The following is a 27,883-nucleotide window of genomic DNA, read 5'->3' as shown; positions in this document are numbered from 1 at the left end:
AAAATAAGGTCTTCACCTGGGGCCGAAAAGAGCACAATGTAGGCACCAGGAAAGCCTCTCTGGGAAGCTTATTCCACAACTGGGACGCCACAACAGAAAAGGCCCCCTTCTTAGCAGCCACCCACCTCACTTCACCTGTTGTGCAGGATGGGCAGAGAAAACTGCTGTCTCCCTGCCTGACAAAATAGAGGTACTTACTCAACAGCTGTGGGGAGAAGAGAGGCTGAGATGGGCATTCTCACAGAGATGGCACATATGGTGAATGAATGAGATACCTTCTACTCTAGCCCTGAAGCTCAGGCATCAGTGGGGTAGGAGACAGCACTGGGAAAGGGAAAGGGTGAGGCCTGCTGGGTGGTGGTGCTTATACAGGGATGAGAAAGATGGTCACAGTGGGAAGGGAAAGAAGAAAAATTACAGACCAAAACAGGATATAATAGCTAGGACTATACCAGTTCACCCTTTCTGGAATATTCAATAGCTAGGTCTGACACTTTTCGTAATGCAAAGAAATGAAACAAGAGCCAGAACCCTAAGTTAATGCAATCACTTGTTTAGGTAGAGTCCAACAAGAAAGTGTGGAGGAGAACCTATCTGGGTTCTCCTCCACCCTTCCTTTTTTTTTTACTGTCAGTTAGTAGTGGGGCAGATTTTGAAGGGAAGGAATAAAGGCCAGCAAAAAGCTGCAGCAAGGACAACAAGAAAAAGATGGCTCCTCACCATTCCCTACTTTAGCAGAATGTTGTCTGAGTCAATGGCTGCAAGAGACTCTCTTTGGCCACTGGAAGAGAGCACAGAGGAAAGGTGGCCCCACGTGAAAGAGATGTGAGAGAAGGCAGTTGTTCAGGTCACCTGGTACCAAGCTGCTTAGGGATTTAAAGGTTCAAAAAACAAAACAACCCAGCACTTCATATTGGGCCTGGAAACAGATTGTGGCCACCACAGAAAAATAGCTAGTACTATTAAAAAAACCTCCATGTCCATAATAGCATTTCTGCATTTTGTAATTAATTGCTTTTGTGTTTTCTTTTTTCTTTTTTTACCTGCGGTGTGATGCATAGTTTCCTGTCACATGACCGCTGCCATCACATCCTGGCGTTGGACACCTAAGAAAATAAAATGAAGGGAAATTGCACACATACACTGCAGTGAACTTTTTTTTATTTAATCATATGATAAATAGACTAAATACACATGAGTGGCCTTCCCTCATCCCACACTCATAGTTGTGTATGCAGCACACCAGAGCACATTAGAGTATGAAGAAATGTTAGTGTGTTCACATGAGTCACAGAAAATGGCTGTGACTCTCCATGCTACAAACCCAATTCATGCTAAAGTTTCTCCCTGTAGTTGTGTGTCTGCATGCAGAACAGTGCTGGGGGATGAGGCAGAAGTCTGCTTACACATGTAAACTGGCCTTATAGCTGTCTGATATGGTTCTCTTCATGATAGTACCCCTGAATGATATTATGTCAGTAACGATGAGTATGAACTATAGCAAGTTTTGATAACTTTGTGGAAACAGAAGCCCCCATATTTTCTACAGATCTTAAAATTACCAGTGTTTGTGCATAAGTCAAATATATCTCATTAGCATATGAATAGATTGCATATATGCCATCTCATGAAGTATGTTCTTGCTTATGAAAGCTCATGCCATGATAAATGTGTTACTCCAGAGGGGTAGCCATTCCAGAGGTGTAGCCATGTTTGTCTTTTGCAGCAAAGAGAGAGAAAGAGAAAGAGTCAGTCAGTCTTGTGGCACCCTTTACGGTGTTTGGATGGTACTTAAAAATGCCACTATGAAACTTAGGTTGTAGACAGGTGAACTCTGTAAGCAGCTCTAAATACAAGGATAAAGGCAGTAACTATTTAGCTTTCCTGTGGTTGTAGAAAACACATTACTAGTTCAACATTGGGATCAGATAGGGTTCTATTTAGTTACAGGTTCTTCTTGTTGTTTTAAAACACCTCCAATGTAATGTAAAATATGAAATTTTGTTAATTATTGTTAATAGTATTTGCTTATTTTATATATGTACATATTTAAATAAACATAAACAAAATATATAATCATAATGTACATTTCAACAATACTATCAAAATCATTAATAAGGTTAAATAATAAAAGCAGCAACAATTAAAATATTACTATTTAAAAGCCTAAGTTAAGTTAATTACAAATTAATCAGGAAAAAGCAGATATGAACAACCAGTTCTTAAAGCCCATTTAAAAGCATACAGCAAGGGCGCCAAGTCAGTCACCTGTTGAAGGGAGTTCTATAGTGAGGGGCCACCACTGAGAAGGCCCTATCTCTTTTGTCCTCCAACTTGATGGACCTTATTTGATGGACCTGTGAGCAGGGCCTCATAGACTGTAATGGCCCAGCAGACTCTTGTGGGTATAGGTGTTCCTTCATATAACCTGCTCTCAAGCCATTTAGGGCTTTAAAGGTAACAACGAGCACTTTGAATAGTATAGGTTGTAGAGTGTGCATCTGGATTCAGTCCCTTGCTATATACTCATAAGTGATATTAAAGGCTAGTGTAATCTGGTTTGGATGGTCTAAGTCCACCAAGATGTTCCGGCCCCATTTAGATACAATAATATTGATCTAACAACCCATGTACCCATTTGTCCTGACCCGTCCCCTCCCCTTCCCTCATGTGCCCATCTTCAGTGTGTCAATTGTAGTTTAGTAAGTTTTCCATCATATAAAAACTAGGAAACTGTAGTTTAATTTATATTTACAAACTAGGATCTGGAACCAGCACCTCAGATTTCTAGTTCAGACACGACAGGAAACAGTAGCTTAATAAACCATGATACTGACTGCGAGATGGGAGAAGGAGAGGGGAAAAGATGGAATACTTGAGCACAATGCTCATTCCTAGTTTAATAAACTACTGATAATTTGACTGTGATTGTTATGTTTGAGCGAGGCCAATGTCTCTGTTCCATAAGGAGGCAATGGAGTTGAGAGCTGAAAGTTGGTCAGCCTGAGGACCCTAGACTGCCCAGGGAGCTTTGGCTTTGGACAGTATAGAAATGTAATAAATAAATAAAAATGAGAAAGAGCCATTTTCTGGCAAAGAGGCTAAACCAGGGGTAGACAATGTGGCACCTGCAGGCACCAGTCCGTCCTCAGACACCTTTCTTAGCACCTGCCAAGTTGCCCTGCCCCTCCCACTTTTTATGTATTTCTTTATTTCAAATAACATTTCTTACTGAGCTGGATCACTTCAAAGCAAAGTGAGAGCCTCTAGTTGTTCCCATCTTCTCTTCCCATGAATGCCTCTGGGCCACACATGGGGCTCAGACACATTCTTAGGAAATGAAGGCAGCAGATGGCTGTGGGCCAATATGTTCCTCTGCAGTGTGCCTATTTGGAGGTGATGCCCGGGGCAGTTTCACAAATTGCTTGCCAGATGTGCGTGCAGGCATGAAAAGGTTGCCTACTTCTGGATTAAACTATTTTAATTTTGTATACATTTTCCACTCATAAGTTGCATTTTCTCCCACATTCTGTTAGGAAATCTAGGGAGCATGAGAATGTTCCGTGTTTAAGCCTGTATATGGCAGCTACTACTTACAAAACACCCTTTCTGTCCTATATTAGGCATTTTGACTCCCGCTACTGTTTTCATTCATGTCCTTTGAAGCAAAATTATTCTCTTTGTTAATCCTCCCAACATGGACCCCAAAATAATATTTTAAAAATAGACACAGAGTGCACAATATTCTTTTAAGTAGCAGTATATCATTGAGACAACTTATTTCATTCTGGGTCTTACAGCTGCTTTGGTATAATATAATCATTGGAGAGGCGATTAATATTTCAAAATATGTAATCTATATTTGTAATGAAGAAACTTCATTGTAATTGAGCCTCAGAGGGAGAATTTTTCTTTTACAATTGCTACTGTCATTATAGGTACTTCCTCATGATGGAGCCATTTGTATTGCTCACTAACTACCTATTCTGCCAGTGGATATTTAGTAAATGTTCCCTGCCCTCAGTGTTACCTTTAGAGCCGTTATACAGCAACACTTAAGTGTTTTTGAATTAAATTGTGTACCCAAGCACATTTTGGGTGCCCATCAGCATGCAGTATGCAAAGCAAGTCTTATGGATGCTTTAAGATTTCATAAGAGGTTTGTAGTTATTGTAAGTATAGAGAAAAGAAATTATGTCCAGTTTAAGATTAAGGTGGTAAACAGTGGTGAAAATTAATGTCACATAGCAATCAATCTTTAAAAAGATCAATTGCTATGTGATAATTTTTCACTAGCAAAATTATTGTTTTTCCTCCCATTAACTTTGTCAGCGTTTTTGTTCTTGAAAAAGGCAAAGCTAAACTGTAAGTGATCTGTAAGTGTGGATTCAATATGGTGAGCAGTCTTTGGATTTGAGTTAAGGTATGCAGGTCCAAGCAAATTTGGCTCATGGGAACCGTAATATTGAGAAGCAGCTAATGCTTCTAAATCTAGAAGGCAAATACCAGATTTAAGACTGACATCAACGTGTTTGGTATTGAATGAATGAATGAATGATGCAGACTATCAATGTTAAATGGTACAGAGTGCATTGGTCCTATGAAACCTAAGAGAGAGCAAAATAGAGCATTTTAAGGTGTGTTCTTAAAGTGCTGCTATATTAGACACCAAGCTCTACTTGGACAATATGTACTTCTGCAACCGATATCACATTCTGTTTGCTTTATTGTGGTTCCACAGAAATGTGCCATACAAACAGACCTGCCTGTACATTGACAGTAGAGATGTACAGATTGTGTAAAATCTGTTCTGTCTGTGTTTTGCGGATTATCAGGCACCTTTCATTCCATTGTCCACCCATCAATGGAATTAGATCTTTTTGTTTCCGAATCTGTATAAATTTGCATTTGTGCAAATGCACAATTGCACAATTGAACAATTTCACATGTGCAAAAATGCACAAATTCCCCTGTAATGTGCATTTTCATGCTTTAACGTATTGGGAAAATTTGCATTTTTCAAAAAATGCTTATTTTTCTACAACAAAATTTGCACAAAATTCTGGAAAGTTAAAAAATCAGTCCTCAGGTCAGCGGAATCTGCCTGACAGGGGAAAAGCCTGTCTGCTGCAGTATCCACAAGTCAGATGCTTGAAAATTCAAACTAATTTCATTCCGTTGCAGATTTCTCTGACATCCCTAATTGACAGCTACACAGCAAACACGTACAACATACGGGCAAGTGCTTGTGTGATCCAAACCTCGGCAAGCATGCCTATTAACTGCTTGTCAGGTGTTCCTGTTTGGTAGGATCCTGTATTTAGTAAATGGAATGGGCCAACCGGCAAAGGGGGATATTGCTGCAAGTCTACCCAGCTATATCAACGAAGGCACCAAATAGGAAAGATGTCTTGGCAGCCATAGTTCTGCAGTATATAATGGCCATGTGATCCAGCTTTTTGGAAGTCTGAAAGACCAGCACTGCTTAGAGTTCTCAAGGCCATAAGGAGATGGGGAGGAAAATCATGACAAATGTTGTGACTCACGTGATCAATTCCTTTTTGAGATCTCTTGAGTGGAGCTTGGGTTTTGGACTAGGGACTGAGACATCTGAGTATTTTTTTTCCTCCAGACTTTCAAGACAGATCACAGGATCTTTCTGAAAAAAAGTAGAAGAGACTGTTATTCTGATGTGTTGCTGTATTCTACTCAATGCTGACTACTGGGAAATATTTAGTTGATTCAGATTAAAAAGGTACCATTGAAAACAAGCTTACTTCCAACAGAGAGTCAAGGGCTTTTCCCCACAAAACTTTTTAAAGGGTCAAACTAAAGGCATTTCCTTGTCTGATTTGATTTCTTACTGTGTGAGGAAAAAACCAGCAACTGGCATATTCATAAATGGATGATTGCAATATCAAATAATGACTTGAAGATTTGAAACAGTCTTCACAGATTAAACGCCATAACCAGAGTTTTTGTGTCAGCTCGAATACAATACTTTCTCTGTGGAGCAAGTTCATATGTTCAGTATCACGTGACATCTATATGATGAGCTACATGCACCTATGAATCAGCTTTCAGACCCAATGAATTAAATTCAAGCACCCTTGAATTTCAAATACTGTTGCTGTCAGAAGTTTAAAGGAGAAATGCATAACTAATATTAAGAACAAATGCAAGAAGCCCTCACAGTGTAAAACTTGACAAAGATACCTTGGACAGAGAGTGGCCAGGATCCAGAGCTAAAATAAGGTGAGGTCAAGAACTTGCAAAGGTCTAGTAGGATGTTTATTTGTTTTATTTTCTTTCAACACCAGACCCTCCCCACCCTCCAATTCTGCTTCCAAAGTGGTCTGCTACACTGCACTTATGTTTGTGCATGTGTGGGGTGAGTGTTGTTTGAGAAGCTCAAGTAGTGCACAATTCTTTGGATCCTCGCCAGTCTGCATATGCACACACAGGGGAATTCCCACACACACACACACACACACACACACACAAAACCCAAATGAAATCCCATTAATGTACAGATGGACATTTATATTGATTTCTGCAAAGACCAGAGCATAATGACAACACGAATAACAGATAATAGCATCTGGCACTTGTAACATTTTAAGCCCTGAAATCTTTGGAGAACTGACAGTTGAACTAAACTGACAGCTCCAGCTATTTCTCGGCACTCTCCTTTTGGAGACAGTATAAGCCTTTTCCAAATTCAGGATTACTATTTTTTTAAGGGACATCTGGACAGGCCATTTCTCAGTGTGTGACAGAGATATTTTCTAGAAATGACCAACACAACTGACCAACTGTTGTGCATATATGAATCAGATAGCAAGAATTTAGGACTAGATACAATAATTATTTATTTTTGCCCAGGGGCAGCTGACACCCTTATGCGTCACTAAATCTTTATTTCTGATACTCCTGTCCATATCCAGTATTGTTTGGAATAAATGTGCCTTGGATGTAGATCAGAGACAAAATTATTCAGGTCAAAATAAACAGAAGTCCCTCTTTGAGTCCCTTCATTATGTTAAATGCATGTCCGGTTTCCTTTCATAGAATAGTAGGGTTGGAAGGGGCCTATAAGACCATCGAGTCCAACCCCTTTATAGTTCCTTCTTCTATGGGCATAAAGTCCATGAAGGCAAACATTCTGGCCTATCTGTATCCAAACTATGTGTCCATTCTTCTTCAACGGCCAGTTCTACTTAACAGTAGTGCCATCATAAAAATCGCTATTCTGCTGATGGGCCATTCTACTCTCAGAGGAACACTCTCAAGCAAGGCAAGTCACAAAGGAAATGCTAACAACATCCTGCAAACCTCTTCATTACAGACTGCAAGCCACTTCCAGCCACGTCCAATCTTGAATACATTGCTTATCCCAGCTTCATCCCCGAGCCTCTAGAGAAATATTATCACAGAGGAAGCAAGGTATTTTTTTGAGAGTTAGCATAGTATAAGCTCAGCTACAAATCAGGAAGTCCTCTGGCATGAACTCACTTGGTGGCCTTAGGCAAACCACTTTCTCTCTCAGCCTCAGTCCCTCAATCCGCAAAATGGGGGATAGTAATACCGGCTTAACTTATAGTGTTTATTTATTTTTATTTTATTAAATTTATATCCCACCTGTCCACCAGAAATGGCAGAACTCTTACAGGGTTGCTGTACGAATTATGACTAGATGCTACATGTGAAGTGCTTTGGTCAATTGAGAGCACTGTACAAATGTTAACTATTCTTATTGGTCTCCAGAACACCTTCATCACATGATGACCACTTGGAACTCATTGAAATGGCATTCAGATTTTTTGTGAACTGCCCAGAGAGCTTTGGCTACTGGGTTGTATAGAAAATATTAATAATTAATAAACAAACAAACAAACAAATAAATAATTTCCAGCCACAGCAAGGGGTTTCTCCCCCAAGCCCAAAACAAAAAACAACAACACACAAAACTGAACTGAAAATAAATCAGTACAATCAGTGGCTTGAAGCCAGGTTTGATATCAGGCTACCTGATTTAGTTGAGATTAAAGGACATTTGGCCCTACCATTAGAAAGAGTGAGGAAACTGCCTCAGACAGCTGATTTTAGATATCATCAAGGGGCTGGAAATTGTAGTCCAGATGTGTTGGACTACAACTCCCATCATCCCAACATGTCTGGAGGGCACCAGGTTGGGGAAGGCTGCTCTAGACATTTTGGAATGTCAGGAGCTGGGGAGAGAATTGTGTGATGGCCATTCAGACAGCAGGCAGAGGTATATTACAGCACATGGTTGCAGTAATTCTTTGCCTCTTCCCAGGACCCTTTTCCATGATCTTTGAAGTTTGAAGGAAAAGACAATGGCTCAAGTATCTAGGGATGTCTGCGGGTGGGAAATCTGGTTCTTTTCTGATGGAGAACTCGATGGAGGTCCATGGCATGTTTACTCGGTTTGCATGATTTCTGAAGCCAGATGCAGGCTTTTCCCCAATTCTGGAACACGTTTTGCATGTTTTTTTTGCAAGTTCTGCAATTTGTGGAATTTTCTGAGCAATTTTTTGCAAATTCAGCCATAATTCACACAAATTGCTCAGAAATTTGCACAAATTGTTCAGAAATTTACACAAATGACAAAACCTGAAAAAATGTGCAAAATGCCTGGAAAATCTGCAAACTGGTCTGACTCATTGCAGACCAAGTTGGGTGCCACAGCTGGAACTGGAACGAAGTCATGGGGGAGAACCTAGGAAAACTCATCGAATTCCACCCAGATTTCTCCAACATCCCTAAAAAGATACAGTGAAATGCTAAAAGATTGTGCTTGTGTGTGCAGTAGGAGGACCCCCAGGTAGGGATGTTGGAGAATTTCACCATGGACTCCAGTGAGGCTGGATTCTTTAGAATCCGTCCCCCCAGAGTCCGTGGCGGTACGAGCCAATCCCCCCCGCCACCCCACGGAATCCCCCTGGGACGGAGCCTACCTGGCAGTGGCGGCAGCAGCGGCAGCTCCGGCGGCGGCTCCGGCAGCGGCAGCTCAGGGTTGTCTTCCAGCCGCTGCTGGGCTACGGCCGCAAATGGCAGCCACTACGCCAGCCGCCATTTGCGTCCCTGCCAAGCCGTGATAGGCTACGTAGATACTTATGTAGCCTATCACGGCTTATCAGGGACGCAAATGGCGGCCGGCATAGTGGCTCTGCAGCCTTGCCGTGGAGCGGAGCCGGCCGGGCAGGATTCTGGGGGGAGGGACAGATCGCCTCCCCCCCACCGCAGATGCCCCTGAGCGGAGCAAGGTAAGGGATTCGTACATCCCTACCCCCAGATCTGAATGATGGACATGGTTATGCAACATGCAAGGCATCCACAGACATCAGTTTTTGGAGAATCAGCACAGCTTTTAAGTTGAGACTGACAGCTTTTAACTTGAAGATGTGTTCAAAGCTTAAAATCTTGATGGCATTTTTCATGTGCTCTGTGTGTAGGGATGGCGGAAAATTCCGCCACAGACTCCAATGAGGCTGGATTCTAAAGAATCCGCCCCCCTCCCGAGTCCATGGTGGAACAGAACATTTACCTCCACCTCCCCACGGAATCCTCTTTGGCTGGATCCTCCGGCTCTGTAAAACAGATCCCCCAGCTCCGTAAAAAAATCACGTAAAACAGGGATGCAAATGGTGTCCTGGATGCCATTTGCGTCCCTGCTTTTCATTCACACGATAGGCTACGCAAATATTTCAGTAGCCTATCGCGTGAATGAAAGGCAGGGATGCAAATGGTGTCCAGGACGCCATTTGCATCCGTAAAGGCCTTAATTTAAGGTAAATGCAGCCATTTACGGCTGCATTTACCTTAAACCAAGGCCTTTACGGCTGCAAATGGCATCCTGGACGCCATTTGCATCCGCAGTCAGTCAAGTCCCCTTCAGCTAGCGATACAGCATGGCGGCCGTATCGCAGGCACTTCGGAGCTGGCTGGTGGCTCCACAGAATTGCTGCGGAGCAGAGCCAGCCGAAGAGGATTCCAGGGGGAGGAACGGATTGCCTCCCTCCAGCGGGCAGATTCCCCATGGACCGGCAGGTAGGGAATCTGCCCATCCCTAGCTCTGTGTTATTTTTTTTCTGTATTAAGATCCAAAGCTTTGTTTACCAATTCACAGAAACATCTTCAAGTACTTGAAAGGTTGTCACAGACAGGAAGGCCAGGATCTCTTCTTGATCATCCCAGAGTGCAGGACACGGAATAATGGGCTCAAGGTACAGGAAGCCAGATTCCGCCTGAACATCAGGAGAAACTTCCTGACTGTTAGAGCAATACAACAATGGAACCAACTACCTAGGGAGGTGGTGGGCTCCACGAGGCTGGACAGCCATCTGTCAGGGATGCTCTGACTTGGATTCCTGCATTGAGCAGCAGGTTGGACTTGCCTTCCAACCCTACTATTCTATGATTCTATTATCTTTATTACTACAGTTGCAATCTATTGCATATGTTCTGTAACTGTCTCCAGGGCTTTTTCAACTTCATGATGGAGCAATTTGCATTTGAGGAAATGACACGTGGCTTGCCTCACCAATAGGACCCAGTTGTGACTGAGAGAGGTTCACTGGACAGGTCGAGAACTCAATTGAGAACACCACCGAGATAAGACTCATGAGGTTGAGGCACTTGTCTAGCAAGGTCAGCCGCAGAGATGGCAACAGGCATACTGCACCTACAATTACAATTACCACCCCATCACAAAACAATCTCAACTTGTCCTTGCCCTTTTCCCTCAAAGCTCCACAAGCTGCCTCTATAAGCCCTCAGTGGCTTCTCTTCCTCTTTCCTCATGTGTAGTCCTCTGACTACACCAGCCAACCACTTGTAGCTTCGCCCCCTCCCTCTGGGTCATACTCCCTACCATTTTCAAGCAAAACGTTCAGAACATCAGGGTGATCATGCAGTGGTGCAACTAGGGCTGGGCTCCCAAATGGCCATCCAAAGAACAGGAGGTGCTGAAGCCAACTCCATTTTATTCCTGTGGTCATGTTGGTGCTATGATTTAAATGAGTTTAAAATGCAGAGGACTGGGAGTTGGGGGATCTGGGTTCTAGTCCCCACTCGGCCATAGAAGCTCACTGGGTGACTTTGGGCCAGTCACAGACTCTCAGCCCAACCTACCTCACAGGATTGTTGTTGTGAGGATAAAATGGAGAGGAGAAGGATAACGTATGCTGCCTAGGTTCCTTAAAGAGGAATAAAGGCAGGATATAAATGTAATAGATAAATAAATAAATTGGCAAACCGTTTTGTTGTTCCTGTTATTCTACCATATCAGATATGTAGAAGCAGCTTTAAAGCATGGAATGGCAATTGAAGGGATTGACAATGGAAATCATACATATGGCCATCTAAATATGGCCCCCACAAGACCATTCATTACCTAGCTGCATGGCTGTGAACATGGCAGTTGACCTCTGGGAGTGCCACTTCACTAGAGCAAGTTTGATAAAAAAACACACACACACTTGGGGTTGCTGAGGAGCCGAGCACACAGAATGGTTACCATGTAAGGACAGCTTTAAATGGTTCCCTGTGGCAGCTGTCTTCCTTACTGAAGCAAGCCACTGGTGTGCAGAAGCTCACCAAAGGCACTGGGGCATTTTGTTCCATGCTACTGCAGACCTTCTCCATGCCCCCTCGAAGTTTGCACTGGCATAGAAGTAAATCCCCTAATTTTCTGCATTGTGAGATACTGGCCACAAACAGCTTGTTGGAAGGTGACATGATCACAGGGAAGTATTAAATATGGCCTCCCCCTGGCAACCATTTTGTGTGTACTATTCCTAAGTTATACGGAAAGTTAAATCTGAATAAACGATGCTGATTCCTGTTAAGTTGTCAAAGTGTCACTCAACTGGCATTATAAGGGTTCGATGCTGATTATTCATCATAACAGCAAGTCCAAATAACACTCCTAGTTCTGGCAATGACGTTCACGGGGAAAACATGGCCAAAAAGATAGAGGGAGGGGGAAAGAAAACAAACAAACAAACAAAAAACATACCGCCAACACTCAATAAACATATAAATGAAAAGGGCATAATAAAAAAACAAGGAAATCACCAGGTTTTAAATTATAATTTAGTACAGTATCTCTTACAAATTATGATTCACTTTATGTAAATATTTGTCTTATTTATGGAGGGGTGGGCACAGACCCACAGCTGCATTTTTGTTTTCTATTGAAACTCTATTGTAGGCCAAATTGATGTGCCATGTTGATATGCATATTGATGTTCCCTTTGTGTTCTAGTGCCTTTGTGAGGAACACAGAGGAGAGAATGGGATGTGGCTTATATTTTAAATATTTGCTTGATTTCTTTGATGACTGAACTTGACCATTGCCAGAGGGTGAAGCAGATCTATGTCTTTAAAGCAGTTATGTGTAAAGCTGGCAGTGGAGTTTTAAACTACAAAGGCAGACTGTGCTACATCTCCAGCCTACCCTACCCCACTTCCCCATTATTTTACTCTTTGGGCCTTCCCTGGGCCAGTTTCACTCCCAGTGTCAGACCCAGGTTGAAGGAAAAATATCTTGTGAGGAAAAACGTCAGGATGGAGAGTAGTGAACAGATGTTCCAGCTCCTTTTGTGCTTTAAACAGCCCTGAATGTGGATGCCTGGTTTGGGTAGTGGCCAGGAGTGCATTTGCACAGCTGAAGCTAGTGCAGCAACTGGGCCCATTCCTAGAGATGACTGATCTCATCATGGTGACCCACACTTTAGTCACACTCTGTTTGAAGCACTGCAACAACATGCTCTATGTGTAGGCTGACCATACATACCGTTTTAAACAGGACAGTACCATTTTGTCCATATTTCCCAACCGTCCCGTCATTTTAATATAAATGTCAATTTTGTCCCGTTTTTAATTTTTTGTAAAAACCTGAACGTGTCTATCATAAGGCTCTATGCTAATCAATGCGTGCAGTAAAACTACTAGTGTGATGAAAGAGGACGTTCCATTTCCTTTATCCAGCCCGGGCCAGGCTTCTTGAGCTGGCGTCGATCAGACGCCACCCCCTTGCTTGTCTGCAGTGGCAGGGAATTCAAGAGGCAGTCGCTAAGCCCCATTCAGTGTGTGGGAGCCAGTAGGGTGAGTCTTACTGTTATTTCTACCATCATTCCACCCATACAGATCCTTTCTGCCCTACATTCAGTTTGATTCAGACTTTTCAGACTCATATTTCGGTTCAACAGGCTGTTAGCTATTTTTTAATTACAGCGGAACTCTCCGGTGGGACATTAGCATATACCGGCTTGTGATAGCAGCCGGGGTGTTCATTCCTTTTTTTTGTCTTTTTGGTGTATGTTTATGATTTTTTGCAGTCTGGCCACTGCAGTCCTGCATTAGAGTGTTCCGTGTGGTATGCCATACAGACTTGTTTACTGCTCATGTGATATTTTATAAGTATTTTATATATGTATGAGTGGTTTTTGTGTGTATACGCAATAAATTAGTGTTACTCATTTGCGCCCCTTTCCATGTTCTTTTGCAGTGAGTTTAGGTTGTTTTTTAGGACCGAAATTTGCTGTGTAAGATTACTTCATCGGAGAAATATTCATAGTACGATTGTGGTGAAATACATTCCCCCTCCACGTCTACCTAAATTTTTGTATGAGTTCTGTCACTGAAGAATAATTGTTAGCTCAATATGTTCATGTAATAAAACTTTTGTTATCGTCTTTTTCATGAATACGGAATATTACATAACTCCGTCCCATTTTTGTCATCCCAATATCCCATTTTTGTCTCAAGGAAATATGTTCAACCTATCTATGTGGGGCTGTCTATAAAAACTCTTTGGAAACTTCAGCTGGTCCAGAATGCTGTAGCAAACTGTTGACCAGGACTGGTTACAGGGAGCATGTGACTCCCATGTTCACTGGCTACTTGTTTGTTTCCAGGCACAATTCAAAGTTCTGATTATGACCTATAAAGCCCTATACAGCTTGGAAGAGTTGGTGTGGGCACCCATTTTGGTGCAGGAGTCCGGTGGACCACTTTCTCCAAGCCATTCCTGCCAAGCCCCTGCCCCTGATCAACCCCCCCCCTACACACACACACACTCACCGAGCCACCTACACTTACCCAGGCCCCATCCTCCTCCTCCATGATTGCCATGTTGTGAAAGAACATGGCGATTGAAAAATGCACATATAGACTTATATTCAAAATGGCATTGTGAATCACCCATATATACAAGATTACAGGTGTAAATAGTAGACTGTGCACCGCTTCGGCCCAAACCCCGAGTCGAAGCAGGCTGGTTCAAGTCATTTTGAGTCCGTTCTGAAGCCAAGCAGAGGGGGCACAAAGCAATCTGGAGAGGGTTGGGGGGTCTCCAAAGCACTCAGTGCACTTCGGAGCATCGGCCTCTGGCCCAGCCCCGCTGGCCGTGAGCCACCCACCTCTTCTGCCACCACCTCCATTGCCGCCTTCTCCGCCACCACCATTGCCACCACTGCCTTCTCTTCATTCTCCGCCTCCACCGCCATCATTGCTGCCACCTCCTCCTTCTCCTCCTCCGCCCATCATTGCCAGTTCCGCCGTCGCTGCCGTCTCCACCGCTGCCAGGTCCTGAGGCCCAGACACACCAACTCTTATTGCAGGGAGTCGCCATTTTAAAAATGGCAACTCCCTGCAATAAGAGTCGTCGTGTGTCTGGGCCTCTGGACCTGGTGGCAACGGAGATGGCAGCAGCGAGAAAAAGGTGGAGAAGGCAGCAGCAAGGAGAAGGCAGCAGCGGCGGTGAGAAGAAGGCAGCAGCAGCAGTGGAGGAGAAGGCAACGGTGGAGGTGGCAGCATCGGAGGAGGAGAAGGCGGCAGCAAGGTAAGGAGCTGGGGCGTTGTGCAGGGGCATCAGGGTGGGACCTGAAGTGGGGTTCAGCATCTGAATCCTGCTCTGGGGCCAAGTCAGGTCGGGGGGGCCCTGAATCAGCCCGAGTGGAATTGGGCCTGCCTCCAAAGCCACGAAGCGGCTTCTGAGTCAGATTGGGGGGTCCCTGCACAGCCTTAGTAAATAGCCCATTGATGCCTGTAATCTTGCATATATGGCCAATTCATGGCACCATTTTGCATATAGCTCTATATGAGCATTTTTGTGGTTGCCATGGTTTTTCACAACATGGTGATCACGGCGGAGGAGGGCAGGACCTGGGTAAGTGCGAGCAGCTCAGCGAGTGGGCATGGGGATAGAGCACGGGTCCAGGGATTTGCAAGTGGGGGTAGGGGCTGGGTGGGTGCCCGGAGAACCTGTATGGTGGGGGGAGGCACCCATCCATCCCTACCTGGGACCAGACTACCTGAAAGACCACCTTCTCCCAAATGAGCCAGCCTGCATTTTAACACCTTCGGGGGAGGCCCTTCTCTCACCACTGCCATCAGCAGCACATTTGGTGGGTACGCAAGACTCAAGAGAGGGCCTTCTTTGTGGCTGCTCCCAGGCCTGAAAACTCCCTGCTTAGGAATGCTAGGTTGACCACCTCTCTGCGCTTCTGCCAGCAGCAAAGACATTTTTATGCAGGCAGGCCTTTGGCATAGATATGTGTCTGTTGCTGAAGGGAGTTTAATTGACTGGTGCTATTTATTTCTTTTATTGTTGTGTTTTTAATTGTGTTTTGTTTGTTTTTATGTTATGTTTGCATTAAATTTTGTTTTGAATCTGGATTTTATTATTAGCTGCTTTGAGCGCCATTGTTTGGTGGAAACATGATATAAATTAAATAAGCACACAAATAATTGCACCACCATCCCATTTTGCACACAGTTGCAGCAGGCAGGCAGGCATTTAAAGACCTGGGTCTCCACTGTCTCCTGTAGTTTAGCCAAAAGTCTCTGTAAAGTCTATACATCGCTAATCTTGGTCCTAGACAGGGTCTTGACCACTCTGTGATCAATAGCAATGTGGCTGATAAAGAGTTAAGTTCCATCATAGAAAAGCACAATGGGTGTGGGAGGATTCAATACCACCTGCTCTTGCACCATGTTTGGACCTTAACTGCATCTCCACTGCCAGCTTTACACGTAACTGGTACAGACTCTTGTCTAAAAACACAGATCTGCTGCTGGCATGTGCAGTTTGGCCCTAAGGCAACATTCAGGTTCAGTTTGGTTCAGGTAACGATCAGTTTGATCAAAGGCAGCAAAAACCTCTGAGTCCGGATTTCATGTTTCCTATGCATAAGACATGTGTGGTCAAAGAGTTGAGACCGAATTACAGTGGGGTTGTTCACATGTAACCACCCATTTGTTTAAAACGGATGGGTTGTCATGCACAAGCAGATGCCTTGCCTGCAGCACGCCTGCCTCTTCCGATCTAGCGTGCAACCCGTAATCGTTTCCTCCGTTGGCTGTGCAGTGTGACGTCTGAACTGGGACCACTGGGTTGTTTAAGGGCTAAGCAACCTGGTGGTTAACCCAACAACAAACCACAAAGAAGTATTTTAAAAGTTAAGATTTAATGTTGGGTTTACAAGAACTGCAGTGCTCTATAAAATCTCTAGGCAAAGTGACAACTGCTAGTAAAGCACAATTTACTATTTCACTAAGGCATGATGTATCGAGAATATGAATGCACATCAGATCTTCAGAGACAAAGCATGGAAAGAGCTCTAATTCTGAATGTATATAATCTAAGCATGAAATCCAGATTATATATTAGAGTATATCATATTTGTAAGGCTGGAAAAATCCCAGGCAGCAGTCTTCTAAAATAAATTTTAAAAAATGTGGATGCTTGTATCTAGGATTTTAAATGCTTCATCTAGTCCTTCCAGAAACTTGCTCCCCAAATTTGATGCTGCTTTCTAGGAATACTGGCCACACTTTCTAGAATACCATGCTTTACCAATTTTTCATAAACTCCTAAGAGCACATCTTCTGAAGTGCCAAGCAAAGGGCTAGATGTGCCTGCCCGGACCTTAAGATCATCGTCAGTGGCCCTTCTCCATGAGCCCTTGCCAAAGGAAGTGAGGCGGGTGGTTACTAGGAGGAGGGCCTTTTCTGCTATGGCACCCCGGCTGTGGAATGAGCTCCCTAGTGAGGTTCACCTGGCACCTACATTGTATTCTTTCTGGCGCCAGGTGAAGACATTTTTGTTTTCCCAGGCATTTTAGCAGTTTAGCTTTCTAGACTTTTAGCTTTGCTGTTTTACATCTGTATTTTAAATCCCTGCATTGCTGCTAGGTTTTATTCTGGTTTTATTCTGGTTGTATTGTTATTGTTGTTGTTCAGTCGTTCAGTCATGTCCGACTCTTCGTGACCCCATGGACCATAGCACGCCAGGCCTTCCTGTCCTGCGCTCTCTCCCGGAGCGTGCTCAAGTTCATATTCATTGCATCGGTGATGCTATCTAGCCATCTCATCCTCTGCCGTCCCCTACTCCTTTTGCCTTCAGTCTTTCCCAGCATCAGGGTCTTTTCCAGAGAGTTTTCTCTTCGCATTAGGTGGCCAAAATATTTGAGCTTCAGCTTCAGTATCTGTCCTTCCAATGAGCACTCAGGGTTGATTTTCTTTAAGATTGACTGATTTGACCTCCTTGCAGTCCAGGGTACTCGTAAGAGCCTTACTGCGGTTTTAATGTTTTATATATATTATATTGTTTTATTGTGCACTCTTTGATTTTAATTTTTGTGAACGGCCCAAAGAGCTTCAGCTATTGGGCGGTATAGAAATAAATAAATAAATAAACAAACAAACAAACAAATAAATAAAATTAAAATCTCATCTGATCTCGGAAGCTAAGAAGGGTCAGCCCTGGTTAGTACTTGGGAGACCGCCTAGGAATCAGGCTTCCTGCATTGAGCAGGGGTTGGACTCGATGGTCTGGTAGGGCCCTTCCAATCCTATGATTCTATGAAATCCTTCTTTCTGCAGGCATCTTTCAACTGGGCAGGAAAACCCCTTACTATTTGAATCACTTGATTATAGGGCTATCAGAGAATTTCTCCACGAATCTTGGGGAGGCCGAATGCCAGTGCATTCGGCCCCCCGAAATTGGTGGAGAAACGGTCTGCCCCCCTGCCCCCCCCCCGGGACGGGACTTACCTTGTGCGAATGTCCCTGGCGGCGGCGGCGGCGGCTCCGGCGGCGGTGAGGCAGCGGCGGCTGCAGCGGCCAGTCTTCCGAGCGGCTGCCGCCACCGCCATTTCCAAGTTAAAAAATAAAGTGATAGGCTACGTAAAGATTTACATAGCCTATCACAGCTAGATTTTTAAAAAACACCGTGATAGGCTACGTAAATGTTTACGTAGCCTATCACGGCTGAGTGGGGGGAAAAAAACAACCCGCGTGTACGCAAATGGCGGCGCCCATGGGCGCCGCCATTTGCGTTCCTTATTTTGGCACGTGTAGTCTACGTAAACATTTACGTAGACTACGGTGAAAATAAGGGCAATGCTATTTGCGTTCCCCTTATTTTCGCCGTAGTCTACGTAAATGTTTACGTAGACTACATGTGCCAAAATAAGGAACGCAAATGGCGGCGCCCATGGGCGCCGCCATTTGCGTACGCGCGGTTTTTTGTGTTTTTTTCACTCAGCCGTGATAGGCTACGTAAACATTTACGTAGCCTATCATGGCTGACTGCAGGGACGCAAACGGCAGCGGCTACGGCTGCCGCCATTTGCGTCCCGGCAGGACAAGAGGATTCGCGGCCGGAGGGACGGGGTGCCTCCCCCCCCAGCCAGAATTTCGGGGGGAGTGACAGAGCACCTCCCCCCCCCACGAATCAAGCTTCGGGATCAGGTAAGGGACTTGCGTACATCCCTACTTGATTACATACTTCAAGCTCATCCCCAAATTACTGGCATTTATTTCTACATATAGTCAGGAGTGGAACATTTTATTTATTCATTCATTCATTCATTCATTCATTCATTTACGACATTTGCAGACCACTCCCCATCTAAAACAGATCCTGGGGCAGTGAACATAGGAGGTACAATAATAAAAAAGATAAAAGATTAAAATGCCATATTAAAATTATTAAAAAGAGAATGCCAATAAAAACTGTGGCTGGTCATTTAAATAGAGATGGCACAGGAGTCTGAGGAGGGGGTAGACTGGTGGATTCCCTATCCCCCGTCCGGCCACTCAGACCCCGCTCACCTGGCTGCAGAGGGCTTGCTTGCCTGCTCGGTAACCGGCAGGAAGTGCTGAGAGGCCAGCCACCTCCTTACCGAGTTGCAGTTGTGCACACAATAGTGGCTTGGTTACTTCAACATATGTAAAGTGGCATCTATGGCTGCCTTAAAGGGGCAACGACTCAAGATGACAGCGTAAAGGGCCCTTTACGCCTCTAATTTGAGTGACTGCCCCTTTAAGGCATCCATAGACACAACTTTACATATGCGGAAGTAACCTGAGCTGTGATTTCTGTACACAGTTGGAGCTTGTGAGGGGCTGGCTGGCCTCGCAGGACTTCTTGGGCAATTGCCAAGCTGTCCAGCAGCTCCTGCAGCTAGGGCTATACAAAACACCCACCTTCCATTCGGGGGGGGGGGTCCGCAGGGGGGGAACGATCTGTCCCTCCCCCTGGAATCCTTGCCGGCCGGCTCTGCTCCATGGCAATTCCACGGAGCCACCGGCAGGCTCTGTAGCATCAGCGATACGGCCGCCATTTCTGTATCGCTGGCTGAGGCTGAGTGACTCCGGATGCAAATGGTGTCCGCTATGCCATTTAGAATCATAGAATCATAGAATAGTAGTAGGGTTGGAAGGGGCCTACAAGGCCATGAAGTCCAACCCCCTGCACAATGCAGGAATCCAAGTCAGAGCATCTCTGACAGATGGCTGTCCAGCCTTGTCTTGAACGCCTCCAGTGTGGGAGAGCCTACTACCTCCCTAGGTAGCCCACTACCTCCCTCACCATTTGCAGCTGTAAAGGTCTTAGATTAAGCTAAATGCAGCTATAAATGGCTGCATTTAGCTTAAACTATGGGCTTTATGGCCGCAAATGGCGTCTGCTAAGCCATTTGCGTCTGTGGTTTTTCACGTGATGGGCTAGCCTATCGCGTGAAAAACCACAGACACCATTTGTGGCCGTAAAGCCCTTAGTTTAAGCTAAACGCAGCCATTTACAGCTGCATTTAGCTTAATCTAAGACCTTTAGGGCTGCAAATGGTGTAGCAGACACCATTTGCATCCGGAGTCACTCAGCCTCAGCCAGCGGTACGGCAACGGCAACCATATCGCTGGCGCTATGGAGCCGGCAGTGAGGAGGATCCGGCCGGGGAGGATTCCTCAGGGAGGCAGAGGTAAGTGCTCCGTTCCTCCATGGACTCCAGAGGCCAGATTCTTTTGAATCCAGCCTCGCTGGGGTCAGTGGAGGAATTCTCCGCCATCCCTACCTGCAGCACAGCTCGCACAGGCAGGCAGCAGGGACAGCTCATTGACTGCCCAAAGGGAGCGGACGGGGGGGTGTCCGTCCATCCCTACATTTAAGGAATGCTTCTTGGAACAGAACTGTTTTCTGGAGGTGCTGGAAGCAGCACAGTGTTGATGCCTGCCTGACCTCCAGGAGCAGGGAGTTCCAACGAAGGGGGCTGCCATGCTGAAGGCTCTTCTCTTGAGCTGCCATAGCTCAAACTAGGCATTGGAAAATAAACTTATCCAAGATTAGATGTGTTATTTTTTTTCTCCCCCACAAACAAAACAGATACCTCTTTCTCGTCCTCTTTTCTCCCCTGGCTCTTGCTATAGTTGATGGGCATGTCCCAGCCTTCCTTTTCACACAAGGCCTGGTAGAAAGTGGCATTGACCAGAATGCTGCCTGTTTTGAAGGGAGAGGAGGAAGGAGTGGGGACTGTTGCACCGGAAGAAGTTAGTGGAGTAAACTTTTCTTGGTTTCGGTTCTTTTTCATGCTCAGATCCAGGGTGCCATTTTCATCCACTTCTATATCAGCTCCCTGGAATGCAAGAGGAAAGAGAGAAATTGTTAAAGAGGGAACAGTTTGCAGCAGCAATGCAAGATATGTGGAGCTTTTAAGGGATAAGTGAAACTGCCTGCTTTTATTTAAATGTATCTAAAGCTAAAACCAGCTTTTCGGTTTTACACCCATTAATGTTTAATTCTTAGGCCGACTTAAGTAGTACCTCAGTAATGCCCTTTCCATATTTCTGTGCTTAAGCACAGTAAGCAGAATTTGAATAAGTTGCTTCTTAAATGTAAACTATATATACTAAATCTGAGTTTATTTTTTTAAAAAAAGTTTAGCTTTAAATCTCCTTGATCATTTCACTCTTACAGTGAACTATGATCCCCTTTCAGATAAAAGCATTAATTTACTGCTTAGTTCATCAACCGTATTATTATGACATTCCACCCCTTCCCCCACACCCTAGAGACATTACAACATCTGTATCGGGTGGGGAGGAAATACACAAATCAGATACACAAGGACCATTTGCCATGGGTCTTTTATACATCAATGACAATCTCACTTTACCTCAAATGGAGTTTGAATTATAAAGATATTTTAGAAGGCTTACTGTAATAAAGACCAGCTTGTGTTCCTCTCTGAAACACAGAAACACTGTGCAGGGCAAAAGGAGATCCAAGTCATACTTTTTCATGTTGGTCCTTATTCTGCATTAAAGTCAAACCATCACATCTCTAAATGTTATGCCATGTGTAATGTTTCTCATCTACCACACCATCTTAAATGAAGATTTGTAGAGAGAACTCTACAAATCTTCAACTCAGCTTACGTTCAGTTACACATAAATTGGGGCTTCTGCCTCCAGCCCACTCTAAGGGACAATCTTATGCATGTTTTTCTGTCTAAACCTGCATAGGATCGTGCCTTGACGGTGCAGTCCTATACACGCTGACCTGGGAATAACCCCCATTGAACCCAACGGGATTTACTTCCAAGTAGACATGGCATAGGATTGCACTGTTAGGGGTTTATGATGCAGCAGAAGAACTGGGGCACTGCAATGGATTCCCTGATATATTTGTTCATCAGCCAGCATAAGGAGTTTCAGTGGAGGCACGACTGGATGCTATTTAACAGTTTAAGGGGGCAATGGTTTCCATAAATTCTTGCCTGCTCATTGGTACCAATTCTGAGAGTACAGCCATGGCATCCAGAATAGTTCCCAACTCTCTCTTCAGTGGGGAGATCTGTATCAGATCACCCAAAATAGGGAATGGAAAATAAGTAGTTTGTTTGTTCTTGCTGGCTTCTAATCTTTGAAAGGAAAGACAATTCAATCCCAGGGTAAAGCAGCTGTTAACCAATAAGCAATTCAGCAGTGAAGACCCCAGCAGACACTCAAAACTTCTGTTTGGGCATGGATGGGTCACATATGGAATGGTGCTTTTGGTCTGGCTATAGTAGAAGCTCTTCATGAAAAACTCCAAAGCACTGGTTACATATCAGGCAGACAAGAATGATTATCCTGGGTTAATTTTTACATATGTAAGCAATTTTTGTGGAGTAAAAATAATCAGTGCAAATACCTGGAATTGGAGGGTCCATAAGTCCATGTACAAACTACTTCTGTTCTGGAATGACTGTCTTGCAACTTGGTGGTATCCCATGCCTGAGCATGGAGGCCTCATGTTGATTAATCCCTACGCCTGACCTACAGCTACCATCTTTGTGTAAAGAACCTGATCTGGGTTGTGCTTATTAACACATTCATTCCAGAGGTTCCATAGGTAGATGACATACCTGCTCCACCTCAAATGCCTGACAACCAGCTCAGCTGCTTCGTTATAGAAAGGAGAGAATTTTGAACTTTGCCAATTAAAAAAGGCCAAATTTTCTTTATACTTTGCACAGCGGGCAAATATCTAGATGACATCCAGTCTAGATTTCAAACATTAGGTACAGTTTCAGTTGGAAGAAGGCTAGTCACATGATAATGACAATCCTGTTATCAGTATCCAAAGGGAATGTTGTTGACAAGATGATTCCTGAAAAAAGGACAAAATAATAACCTATGCTAGATCTGCACTATTGCTTTACAGAAGTATTGAAGTGCACAGATAACTGTTGGGGCACATTACGCATTCAATATACTGCTGTCGCTGTCATAGCGTTGTTTCCTGCTTTTTCTTCCACATTATCCAAAATACCGCAACAAATGTCACTGTGTGTCTATGAGGTATAAATGCGCAAGAGGGATATAGCGTTACCGTGATGGGATCATAATGATATGACCCAAGGTGTAGATCTGGCCCTATTTTGAGGTAACTCATTCCAACTTTGGCCATTTTCAGAATATACTGCTTGCTTCTTCATATATGTTTGTAAAATGTGAGCCAAGAAATGTAATGTCCACATGATACTTGGCATAGGACTGGAAAATGCAATCATCTCAATTTCTTTTGAAAAGCTGAAAACCATCAGGTCAATTGCCTGTGTGTGTGCAACTTAGAAACTCTTGCATTTGCTTCTCTTCTGTGACAAGCTCACATTTTCAATCCCTCAGCTTAAAGAGAGATATGCTTTATTATATTTATGGGAAGTAAATACACTTCTAATATGTTCAAACTAAGATGCTTTGGCTATATCTTTCTGCCCCTTTTTAGTAAATAATTTAATCTCCTGCAATAGTTTTAAGCCCTGAATTTGACAGTACAGCTTATCCTGGATAATAACTTAGTAACGACAACATCTTATGCCATCTGTATAATATCAAATACATTTTATATCAGCATTAATAAACCTTACTTACAAAAATCCAAGATATTAACTGTATCACTGCCAGCTGAACTTTCCAGGGCCTGACTGTGTTGCCACAATTACCCTCGTGTTTTTTTGGCCTCATGGTTGATATATAAGTACAGCCATGAAACAGAGCTACAAGTAATCAAGTTTAATGACCACTGTAAAGTGAAATGCTAAATATTGTAGTTGCTGACATTTTTCATAATAAAAAGTTGGGTTAAGTCTGTCTGACCAGCATTCACATAAAATGCCAGACCTCTGTAACAGATGGCTTAGGAGAAGATGCCATGTGATAGGTCTGCAGTAGTTTTATAGTGCAAAAGCCATAAATAGTGCAGATTTTCTGTCACTGACAAAATACCAGCTACTCAGAAGGCAGAGACAACAGCAAACAAATTCCACAAAACAGTCAAAGTCATCTCAAATTAAATAATGGATCCAAACATGTCAGGAAACATATCTGACAGTTGGGAATCCAGCCTCAATTAGCTGCACCAAAGAGGTTTTGTTAGAAGACAATTCAGATTTGTTGGTGTGACTATGAAGATACTAGCTAGCTAGGGCTATCTTCTGATATGCAAGTCTTGGTGAGTGTATACCTAATTCTGATCAGAAAATACCCGAGTTCTGTGTTTGTAACAGAGTGCAGATGGAGTTTAAGTGAGCTCACAGATGCACACAATGATCAAGTACAGTCATGGGAAAATAGCCTCTTGTGCTCACAGGAGGATGGATTCACGACATGGCTTTTTATTTAGACCAGTATAAAAATCATATAACTTTTGCTGCAGTCACAGCAAATGCCAAAAGGAGAACCATTATAGAACTGTAATTCTTCCTTTCTATTTGTCATCACCAAGAGACCTTTCAATCGCATTGTCATAATCTTTTAAATATATGTATTTAAGTGAATCTCAAAGGATAGAAACAAAGGTAAAGGGGTAGAAATCCTTGCTTTGTTAGACCTGCTTATTCTCATCCTTTCAAAGCAGAGGTGTGTTTGGATGGCTCTGGGAGAGGAGTTAGACAAATCAGTTGGTACAGCCCTCCTAAGGCTGGACTTGCAGGTGGGAGATTGCATCTTTGAAGGCTCCCCCCAAAAAGAAACTCTGTGTATACAGAAAACAGCAAATCAGGAGAAAAGCTGGGCAAGGATATTTCTCGCTGTCGTGTTAGCACTTGACAGGCAGAGTGATATTACGTAGGTAGGAGAGCATTCAACTATGCTATCTTACCATTAGTCTGAAGTGGTACATTCCCAAGAGGCTATACCACTACCACGTCATTCTTTTGAATGTGTAGAAATATGAATATGTAGAAATGAACGTGTAGTAAAGTTGGAAATACTTTTTCATATGGAAAAAGTGCATATCAATGTGCTTGACAGAAACCCACCCCATAAACAGTAACAAATGAAATGCTATCTGTGGCAAACATCAGCTGTCTTGTTCATCAATGTCATCATTGTTTGGGCAATTTGTTGAAATAGACTGTGCTGACTCATGGGCACTCTAACTTTACTGAAGTTGACATTGCAGGCAAATTGAATGCTGCTGTTGCTCTCTCCAAGGCTTTGCAGGAGACCCTGTACAAGAACTACCCTGCGCCTCTGTCTGCGTAAGCTCTCAGGATGGGAGTTGCTACACCATGGTGCAGTAGTAACACTCAGAACTTGTTACTTGTTTTATAAACTCTGGTTGTGTTCCCTAAATCTACACATCCATGTAGAAATTCTGTATGCAACGCACATCCCTTGGGGAGGGATAGAGTGGTTCAGGGGTAGAGCAAGAGCCTATGCTTTGCATGGAGAGGGTTTCAGGCTTGGTGCCTGGCATCTCTGGTTAAAACAGCCAGTTTTAGGAGAAGGGAAAGACCTCTGTTGGGCCTCCAAGGGAGAGGCTGCCAGTCAGAGTAGACAACACTGGGCTGGTGGTCAAATTGACCGACTGGGTAGAAGATAGCTTCCTGTGTACTTTATTCTTTTTTAAAAAAATATAGCCCACATTTTCACCACTTGTTCCTTAAGCTAGTTTTCAAACCTGAGGTGGGAGAGCACATGCGTGCTGCCACCACCCTCATTCCTGCCACCACTTTCCCCCTGCTTGTTGTTGTTCTTGTTGTTGATGTTGTTGCTGAGGCAATACCACAGTGGGAGAGCAGCTGGGGGGCTCTCCAGAGCCCTTGCCTGCTGGCAGCACCCGCCCAAAGCACTTGTGTGTGAGGGGGGCTCCTGGTGGGTGTAGGAGCATGCAATTCCCCACTACTCCTGCCCTGCTGCCTGGGTTCACCCCACCTCTTGGGAGGGCCTGCCCTGAACAATTACTTAACACTTTATAATAAGATAAAGCAATACAAAAATTGACCAAGTCACAGCTCCAAAAGCAGCAGATTGTCACTCTCCAAAGTATATATGATTAAATTTAATGAAATGCTACCAAAATATTGGGTAAACCATTTGTTTTCAGTTGGCGTCTGGTGAATGATAGTAAAGTAGATGCATGACAAACAGGCCTGGGGAGGAAATCCCACAGATGGGAGGCCACCACAAGCAAAGCCCTGGCCTGGACATCTGACGGCTGGAACACACAGAGCAGGCCACAGCAGAAGAGTTTAACAAGGTTTTAAGAGAATAGATTTACTCCAGGGCCAAAGCCACAAGTGAGTCTGTGAAGGTCGACTGCCCATGCTATTCCAGGTCCCTTCCCCTGAATTGTAAGTTTTGTTTTAAAAGAAAAGTCTGTGGCATCGAAGATGAATTGCTCATCAAGAAGCAAATTGCAAAAACATTGGAATAGCTGACAAGCACTATGCATTTATTTTTAAATGTTATAAAATTAAATTATATTTCTCAGTATTTAAGACTTAAAATGATTTAAATATTTCATTTCAAACATATTGGACTTCCTTTATTTTGGTTCTGGATGTTCTGCACATGCACACACGAACAGGCACACACACACCCCTTGTGTACCCTTAGGCCTCCTCAACATAAGTTTCTGGGTACAGTTCTGATTCACTCATGAACTTCACCATTATAATGCAAAAACACTGAGACACATCATAGATGTTTTTCTTCTAATTATTGTATGCCATTTATTTTTGTGTTTTCTTTCAAAACACAGTATGCATATGGCATTTTGTTTAAACATGTGGGGTTGGAGGAGGTGGGTGGGGGGAAGACCCAAACATTAAATAGATTTTTTGGCAAAAGGCAACGAAGAGACTAAAAATAGAATGTACTGTCTGTTTGTGTCTACCACTTTGAATGGCAACTACATAAGCCATAACATACAACAGAGAAGAGCTGTGATATAATATGAGTTGATAAGATAGTATGCTGTGGCACAAGAGCTTGCATTTAGAGTAGAAGCTATGAGACTTATCAAGTCCTAAAATCTTTTCTTAACATTAAGTCCAAGGGGAGCTGGATGAGGCTATATGCAAGAGGTTAGTCTGAGAGGCTTCACTTCTCTGGTGCTTCTTATGAAATAATCTGCATCGCTCATATAATTATTTCAGTGACCCAGAATATGGAATAACCTAGGGCCAAACTAAACATTCTTTAATTTGCTTCTTTGGGTGAAATCCAACTAAAGTCCTACTTAGAGCAGACCCACTGAAATGAATGGAAATTAAGTTAGTAATGACTAACTTAAGTCCCATTCATTTCAATCGGTCTGCTCTAAGTAGGTCTTTAGTTGGATTCTACCCTTTACTTCAGTGTAGGCACACACGGCCCTGATTCAGATTGGGACCATGGCACTCCAGGAGGGAGGATTTAAGCTATCTCCCCCTTCCATTTTGTCCCAAAATTTCACCCTCCTCAAGGTGTTGTGCGTTTTTTTAAACCCTCATAGAGCACCACAGTCCCAATATGAATTGGCACCAGGCATGCTTACACTGAAGTAAAGAAGCACAGCTATGTGTGAATTGAAGAACATTTAGTTTGGCCCTTAGAGAGCCAACTCTTAGCATTTAAATGCATCAGGATCATCAAACACAATAGTGGAACATTCCACAAAAACACATACCATACAAACAATGCTGGTGGTTGTAAATACATGTAGAATATTTGCAATCTGATTTTATTTGGATTCAGTTTCCAAATTGCAAGAAGTTTTTATAATGATATATCACATATCAATACCATGAAGCATCTC

The 27,883-nt window shown here is 43.5% G+C and overlaps 1 protein-coding gene across 2 annotated transcripts in view; it reads right to left on the bottom strand.

Annotated features, from left to right (window-relative positions):
- Window positions 1-27,883, bottom strand: part of ST18 (ST18 C2H2C-type zinc finger transcription factor) — a 195,179-nt gene that overhangs the window by 28,695 nt on the left and 138,601 nt on the right. The window contains exons 11-14 of one of the 2 annotated variants that reach the window (XM_084849571.1): window positions 20,703-20,948; window positions 5,547-5,659; window positions 1,654-1,717; window positions 1,044-1,111 (exon numbers count right to left, since the gene is read on the bottom strand). In XM_084849571.1, the coding sequence (XP_084705697.1) occupies window positions 1,044-1,111; window positions 1,654-1,717; window positions 5,547-5,659; window positions 20,703-20,948 (491 nt within the window). The remainder of the gene's footprint in view (window positions 1-1,043; window positions 1,112-1,653; window positions 1,718-5,546; window positions 5,660-20,702; window positions 20,949-27,883) is intronic. The other variant, XM_084849572.1, reaches the window with a different exon arrangement.

This window comes from Heloderma suspectum, chromosome 4 (assembly GCF_057233095.1).
Source record: "Heloderma suspectum isolate Gila_16-S chromosome 4, 16-S_ref, whole genome shotgun sequence".
Classification (NCBI taxonomy): Eukaryota; Metazoa; Chordata; class Lepidosauria; order Squamata; family Helodermatidae; genus Heloderma; species Heloderma suspectum.
The sequence above is the reverse complement of the archived record's forward strand: the minus strand, read 5'-3'. Positions and strand labels throughout refer to the sequence as shown.